This window comes from Urocitellus parryii, chromosome 3, assembly GCF_045843805.1.
Source record: "Urocitellus parryii isolate mUroPar1 chromosome 3, mUroPar1.hap1, whole genome shotgun sequence".
Taxonomy (NCBI): Eukaryota; Metazoa; Chordata; class Mammalia; order Rodentia; family Sciuridae; genus Urocitellus; species Urocitellus parryii.
The window spans coordinates 180,349,058-180,357,401 of NC_135533.1; the positions used below are offsets into that span (position 1 = coordinate 180,349,058).

Here is an 8,344-nt window from a genome sequence, read left to right on the forward strand (position 1 = left end):
CGAAAGACACCTTTGCAAGCTTTTCCATTTATCAAAAATAAATGCATGATAGATGCTGTTCTATTAATTGCCAATAAACCAGCTTACTGCTTTCATCACTACTCCCAGGAAAGAGGTGTTGTTTAACTCTGGAATCTGCTTAAATTTGGCTAAGAAATGAGGATTGTTTCTTTCAAATCAATGATGGTTATTTTAAGCCGCCTTTTTCAATATGACACAAATTAAAGGGAAATCAAAACTGCTGTCAAGACAACTAAAGGCATTTAGCTTTTGCAACTTGGGTTCCTACCACACTTTTTTTTTTTTAATGTTTCAAAGGCTCAACAAAACAAAACAATACAGTATACAGATATAAATGCCCAACAAACTAACTGTGTTGCAACCCAAAGATATCTAAATATTTCTTTAATCTGAAAGCAGTCTCTAGATGTACTATTCAAAGCAAGCCAAGAAATCACCCAGAGCATTTGCATCTTAGAATCCTCCCCTATCCCCTCTTCAGCTGCTCTCACAAACCTTTTAATATCACATAGATTCCCTTAAATGATGACGCCGGATGGGACTTACAGAAGGAAAGCATAACTTCAGGGAGGAGGAAAAGATATTCGGTCTTAATCCTTGGTTTCTTCTTATTTAGTGAAAGGCTTTTGCTTTCTTCCCTAGCAGTAAGTTGAAGCGTTACAGTGCAAATGTACAGCTCTCAGCCCACTTACAGTGCTCAACTGATAGCCCAGATCTAAGCCTCCACATGCTTTCTGGAAATGCAAGCAGCTCAGCTGAAAACCTAAGGGAGGTTTCCACCAGCGGCACAAAACTAAACCGCACAAATATTTAACAGCTCGGAGACCTCTAAAGGTTTAAAATAATATGCATTTTGTGCTAAGCTGCTCCTAGCCAGAGGGAGCACTGAGATGGTATGGAGGAGTGTTCTCAGCTACCCAACCACTGCTCACTAGAGAATGTTTTCTTCAAAATTAAAAAAAAACAAACAAACAAACAAACAAAAAAAAACCCAAATGCTTAATGAAATGTCCTTATTGACTAAGCATTCACAGCATCAATAGTATAGGAACTTTGTTTCACATTCCATTAAGTTAGCCCATGACTTCTCAGGCTTGCACCATTTCTCCTTCCTCACCTAGCTAAAAAAGCCAACTTCATTCCGACAAATCAAGGCAAAGTTTATTCACCCCCACCCTTGTCTCGTCTCTTTTCCAACTTAAACTCATCCACAGCTCCCAGCCCCAACTGTAGCACAAAGGAAGCTTTGCGAGCTGCACCGGCATGGTCCCCCAGTTGCCAAGTGGAGGTAGGTTTCATGTAACATATTTTAGCATCTTAAAAGATTTTATTTTTTTTTTTTAAGGAATTCTCTGCCTGATGAAGAGACTGACACCCCCCCCCCCGAAATTGCATCATCAGAGACAACACTCACCAAAATACATTATGTTTCTCATTAATCAGACAGCTGAAACCCCACCGCGGCGTCTTCAGCATCAGCTCGCACCCCAGGCTGACACGCAGAGCAGAGCCGTTTCATGCTACACTCGGCGGAAACGTCCCCAGCGCGGCGAGCAGTGAGCGCCCAGCTTGCCTCCTCCGCGGGATAAGCGCCTCACGGGCTGCCTGTCCAGGGCTATGGTCCCCGGCGGCTGGAGCGTGCGCTGGGGCTGCCTGCTGCACTGCCCATCCTTACTGTAATCCGACTCCTCCTTGCGATGTCCTTGCCGAGCCTGTGACATCAGGACTGAGAGTACTACAAACAGACCCCCCCACCCCACCTCACTCCACCCCCGGTTCGCAGCCTCTCCACGAGGTGCTCCGATTGCCTGCCTGGACCAACCATGGCTCTCCGGAAGCTTTCGCGAGCCCAGAGCTTTGGGTGGGGGGCGGAGTGAGGGGCGCGGGGAAGCTCTCTTAAAGAGAGAAGGGTCTCTGGATCCACAGGGGAGCCACGCAGAGGAAATTCACCAGTGTACCGGAGGGGAACCTGGTTAGGGCGAATTCTGCCATTAACGTGTGATTAGACACACTTTCATCTTGCCCCTCCTACGAATGCCATCATCCTCGCCAAAATTTAGCTGCCCCTGCCAAGTTGGAAAGAAGGATGGTGGTGTGCGCCTGCATTCTCTTTCGCAAAGAGCTTGAGGGTTGGTGATGGTGGTTATTTGTGCATGTTTATTCAGGAGAGGAATAAGAGGAACTCAAGGAACTCCATTCCTTGGGTGGTCAGGGTTTTGACTTAGAAGTGATCGGAACCAAGGAAGCCAGTTGCTGTTGAAGAGTTGTGGGGGTTTTTTGTTTGCTTGTTTGTTTGTTCTTGTCTGTTTGTCTTTGTTTTTAATTTCTTGAGTGTTTGCTGAGTTAGGTTGATCCACAGATGTAAAGAAAAACAACTGGTATTAAAAATCACCTCCTAGTTTCGCAAAACACATTTTCTGCCTCTCTTAATGGGAACTGTAAAGCACACTGAGGCTGAATTGATCTTTGAACCCTTAAGTGGAAGAGACATTTAGCTTCAAAGGCAACCAAGATTATGCCATAATTCAAGACTAGCACGAATATAGTGTGTATAGTATGTGTATGAGTCCACACACACACACACACACACACACTCACACAATTTGAGATGAACGGTTACATCTCAAAGCTTAGCAAAGTCTCTGGCTCCTCCAATGGTATAATGAATTGCAGTCCTTATCTTTCATAGAAAAGGATGTTAGAAAGAAAACCCTGGAAGCTGTGCTGATTAACACTCAGCACAGCATGGAAAATAAACCCACACAGAAAGTTCCATTTCCAAAGGACACATCACTCTGGAACTCAGTTTACCCCCTGGACCATTCAAACTTAAAGATTTCTATGAACATCTATGAAATTAAGAATTGGAGACACAGAACTGCAGCCTCTGGAAAGAAGCGATATTTTTAATCTGGACTTTTATAAACCATGTTAGCAAATAGTTCTACATTTTGATATTAAAATATTCAATGATGTTTCCTTATGCAATTCTGTAGTGTTGGTGGGTTTAATGTGCTTTGATACTGGGGGGGGGGGGCGAGGCTCATAATGACAGCTTTCTGTGCCATCTTGCAAAAATATCTTTACCCCCTATGTCCCCTCTGTCAGAAGAGTGCAATGACAGATAATCTTCTCTCACTCTGTATAGTAAAGAATTTGGTGAATGTGAGTAGGTAATCAAATACCAATCAGATTCACAGAGAATCTTGAGAGAAATCTAGTGCTGTTCTTATAAGGAAATGTCCTTCCTTTAAAGTGATATGGAAAAGGAAAATTTAAATATAGTGAGGGATGTTTACTTTTTCACTCCTTCTTAAAATTAAAAATAAAAACAATAAACAATGTTATAGGCAAATACTGAAGAAAATACATAAGTGTTTTCCCTTTTGGACAGATGGAAATTATCCAAAAATACAATTAATGGCCCTTCCCTCAGGCAAAGGAGCCATCTGTGGTGAAGCTTTTGCAGGAAGCCAATCAGCTGCCTTGCCTCCTACAGAGGCTAGGGGGCACTGTAGTTTAATGTTAGAGTTTTTGGTCCACTGGAGTTCCTGTAGTTGGAAAATGCAAGCATTCAGAGTTGAGTTTAAAACCGGTTTGAAAGATTAAAGGACTGTCTTCATCATTAATAACACCTTTCATTTGCATGATGTTTTACAGCTACAATATATTTGCACATATGTCATCTTTCTTAGTAACAAGTTGAGATATAGGAAGGTGGATGTTATCAAACTCGGAAGTGAAAACCTTGAGGCTCACAGATGTTAAACAAATTTCTCAATGAAGTTAGTAAAGGACTATTGTCTTAATATTTTCATGTCGAATTGGTCAGGGTCTTTCAACTGTTTTCCTTACTCAAATAAATATGTCATTTATTATGACTCAGGTGAAGATTTTCCCCAGGAAAAGTATACCATGGCATTTTCCAGAAACAAATATACATATGAGATTTACAGGCATATAGTATCTGGTAACAGAACATGCCAATCTCTGCCCAGTCTATAGAGGATTATACCCCAAAGAGCAACACATGGCCACTGGAAGAGTATGGCTTCCAAGGGGCCACTGCATGTTATATCCATACAGTGAAAAGCTGCTCAATAAAAAACGTGAAAGTATCCTCTTTTATTTAAAGATATGTGCCCCCACTTTCATTTATTCATGGTTTATTTGGAATGTCAAAGCAGCAGACATAAGCTTTCTCATATTTGCATGAAAATAAGTGATTGTTGTTTTAATTTTGTACTTCTTCCATTTCACTTAAAATTACTTTATGCGTATTATATTTTTCCCTTTGAGTGACATCTCCCCAGTTCTCTCATCCTCCAGGCTCCAGTAACCGCCATTTTACTCTATATTTCTCTGAGATCAACTTTTTTATACTGTATATGTAAATAGATCATGAAGATTTGTCTTTCTGTGTCTGGTTTATTTCACTGAATATAATGTTCTCCTAATTTTTTTTTTTTTTTAGAGAGAGTGAGAGAGAGAGAGAGAGAGAGAGAGAGAGAATTTTTAATATTTATTTTTTAGTTCTCGGCAGACACAACATCTTTGTTGGTATGTGGTGCTGAGGATCGAACCTGGGCCGCATGCATGCCAGGCGAGCGCACTACCGCTTGAGCCACATCCCCAGCCCATGTTCTCCTAATTTTTGCCAATGACAGGATTTCCTTCTTTTAAAGGCTGAATAATATTTCATCGAATATGTATCCACTTTCTTCTGTTGATAGAATGGATTTCATGGATGTTGTTAATAATACTGCAGTGAAGGTGGCTATGCAGACATCTCTTCAACATGCTGTTGTATTCTGAAGTATAATAATATCCAAATGAAACCACAGCTGACGTAGTCTAGCCCCAGAGTTGTGAATATCCCAGCTGTGCCCTAGAGATGCTCCCATATGTCACCTCCAGGGGGTGATCCTTAGCTTCCAGGGAAGGACCAGGTTCACATCTCTGACACTTATCTGACTCTGTCTCTAATAAACTCTCAGAAACTGGGAATGTCTGAGGGAGAATCAGGTCAGTTCCTCTGGGACCAGCCATGGCATTAACCTGCTTATAGACATAAATACACCTTTCAGTTTTAAAACACAGGAGGTTCTCAAACCAGTTATCTGTTGTGTATTAAAACATCATGATTAGGTGAGAATTTTCTCTCCACTTTAAGATCCAGGTAAGATCCCGCTTTAAGATGCTGCCTGCTTTGATTTCTCTTCTCCTTCAAGTCTTACTTCACAAGTATATTCATTTATTACCCTTTTTTAGTTTTAAGCTGCCCTCATCCCTTCCTTATTTTTCTCCACAGTAATTATCATCTGACACTCTATTGTAAATATGTACTTATTTTTATTTCTCCTCACTAGAGTATAATCTCCATGAAGGTAGAGATTTTTTATCTGTTCAATGGTGCATCCACAGTCCTTAGCAGGGCACCTTACACTTACTACTCCATAAGTATGTGTGAGTAACTGAATGAATCAATGAAAAAGAATATCAAGTACAGCTGTATTGTGTGTAAAACATCATACTTTTCTATGTGCCCGCAGTCAATTCTTTGAGGTTGATAGTGTTTTGTACGAAGTGCTTACACAAATTGAATTTGTCCATGCTTAGCAGCAGCTGTTCTTAAATCCCATGCAATACAGATGCCAGGTGGTACTGCAGGCCACAGTTTGTGAGCTTGTTTGTCCTTTCAAATTCTTGATAGCTGCATGCAGCAGTAATTTAGCATTGACTTAGCATAGCCCAGTTGTCTTCCAATGCATTCTCCTGAGCTTTAGTTTCGTTCACCTTTATCTCATCTGTATTATAACAAAATTTTAGCCAGTGTTGCTAATTTCAGGGTTTCTTTTTCTTTTTTCAGGGTCCAATCCATTCTCCCTATGAGATCCATTAATATCTCTTTCAAAAACATATGGCTATGTGACTTGCTTACTCCTTCAGTACTCTTCACCCTTTCCACATTTCACCTACAGTTGTGTCTATAAGACCTTTCACAACTAGGCCCATATTTATGTCTCCATTTGTTAATGCTTTTATCCTTCACACTCCACTCCACCTCTAATGTAGGACTAGAACTCCCCTGAAGACTATATTCTCTCCCACCTGCTCTCTCTACTGGGACAGCTCCTATTCAATCTTTGGGTCTCCATTCAAGCATGACATCTTTTGAGAAGACTTTTCCTGTCTGTAAGACCAAATAAGACACAGCTTTCTTTTTTTTTTCATAGAGTGTATTGTACTAATTCCTACTCTAACATTTAAACGGTGTAATAATTTGCCGTTACATGTGAGGTCTGTCATTCAAATGAAAGAGGATATTCTTTGTTTCAGCCATGATCTAAATCAGTCATTTAATATATTCATAACTTATTATTTCATTCAATATTATTTGATAACATTTAATACCTTACTCTTGCCCATTATGTTCCAGACATTGTTCTAGGTGTTGGATAAAGACCATTGCAGAAAGTGAAATGGGCAAGAGTGGAGCTGGGCAGGCATGCCTTCTGGATGCCAGGAAAAGTAGCCATTATGGCAGCGCACAGTAGGTACTAGATAATGAACTAAGAGTTGAAGCCAATGGGAAACATGGAGCCAAATTTAGTAGGACTTCATAGGTTGTTATGACAACTTTTTTATTATGGCTTAAGAACTTTTGTTATGGCTTATAAAGTATATTGCCTTTAAAATAACAATATTTGACATGCTAACAGGTTCACTAGGGCTGATGTGTAGAGAATGGTATAAAAGAAACAAGGACAGATGCAGGGTGACCAGTTAGGAAGATTATTTAATAACTGAGAAAAGAGGTAGAGAGGCTTGGAGAGAATAAGATTAGTGGAGGTGGAAAAATGTGGTCAGATTCTAGACATATTTTATTATGATTTAGATATGAGGTGTCCCCCCAAAGCAGACAAAGCAAGAATGTTTAGAGGAGAAATGATTGGATTATGAGAGCTTTAATCTAATCCCTGATACAGATTAACTGGATGGTAACTGTGGGCAGGTAGGGTGTGACTGGGTCACTAGGGGAGTGCTTTGGGGTATTATAATTTGTCTATGATTAAAAGAGTCATCTCTCTGCTTCCTGGTCTTCCTGTCCTGAGCTGCTTTAGTCCACCACATCATTCTGCCATGATATGTTTTGCATCACTTCCAGCCCAGAGCTATGGAGTTGGCCATCTATGGACTGAACCTATGTACCATGAGCCCAAATCAACTTTTTCTCCTCTAAGTTGTTCTTGGCAGGTATTTGGTCATAGCAACAGAAAGCTGACTCAGATATATGGCAAAATGGGTCAGTATGATTTTGTGATGGCTTGTTTGGGTAAATGATAAAAGACAAAACAAAGAGTAATGGATTATTCAAAATTTGACAGCTGAGCAATTGGAAGGATGATATGTCCACTAACTGATACAAAGAAGACTACAACAAAAAACATGGGTGAATATTCAGAGGTGGTCACCATGGGACATATTTAGTTTGATATTCCTATTATACATAAGTGGTATACTTTCATAGCAGCTTGGATATATGGTCTGGAGTTCAGAAGAGACATTGAGGCTTCATATTTAAATTTGGAAGTCATCATTTTATAAATGGCAGTTAAATCCATGAGATAAGATGATATCATAAAGAGAGGGTAGAGGGAAGAAAGAGAAGAAGGTCAACATTGAGCCCTGGGAAATTATATGAGCAAGAAGAGAAGTTCATGAGCATTTGCTGATGGAAAATTTGTTGAAATCCTAATAACTTTTTGAATGAATATTTGTTGACATGTCACATGAATGTCAAGTGATGGAAGGCTATGTAAAAGCCTGAGTTTGCCTCTGATGTACCACCATCTAATGTCAAAACAGTGTGAAAAATGGAGAAATGATTTGTCTATATGAGAACAAATACTGAATTTAACTGATCTATGAAGTGTTTTAATCAGAAATTTTTAGATTATGTACACAAGGTTACACATTCATAAATCATTTTTATTCTCAGAATTTTACTTGCTGTTCCTATTGAAATTAAATGCCTGGGAATCTTAATCTGAAAAATTAATCATCTGTAGGAAAAGATGCAGTAACATTTGATAAGAAAGAATCCTATAAAAATATAATATTCCAAGTTTCTATCTTTTTGGAGAACCTTGAATTTAGAGACAAGCCCTTATTACATGTGGCTCTGTTTCTCCTGATAACCAGTCAATAGGGGGCTACTTCATAACATTTAGTAAATGGTGCTGAGAGTCCTCAGAATTCTTACCTTAGAACTTGTTTTGAGCTAGAAATGTTTTTCATTCAAAACAAACAAAAAAAAAGT

The 8,344-nt window shown here is 39.5% G+C and overlaps 1 protein-coding gene across 1 annotated transcript in view; it reads right to left on the reverse strand.

Annotated features, from left to right (window-relative positions):
* The window catches only part of Znf385d (zinc finger protein 385D), a 285,620-nt gene extending 284,114 nt beyond the window's left edge, over positions 1-1,506 (reverse strand). Inside the window, exon 1 of the mRNA XM_026395925.2 lies at positions 1,436-1,506. Coding sequence (XP_026251710.1) covers positions 1,436-1,457 — 22 coding nt within the window. The 5' untranslated portion in view covers positions 1,458-1,506. The remainder of the gene's footprint in view (positions 1-1,435) is intronic.
* Between the last annotated feature and the right edge of the window lie 6,838 nt (positions 1,507-8,344).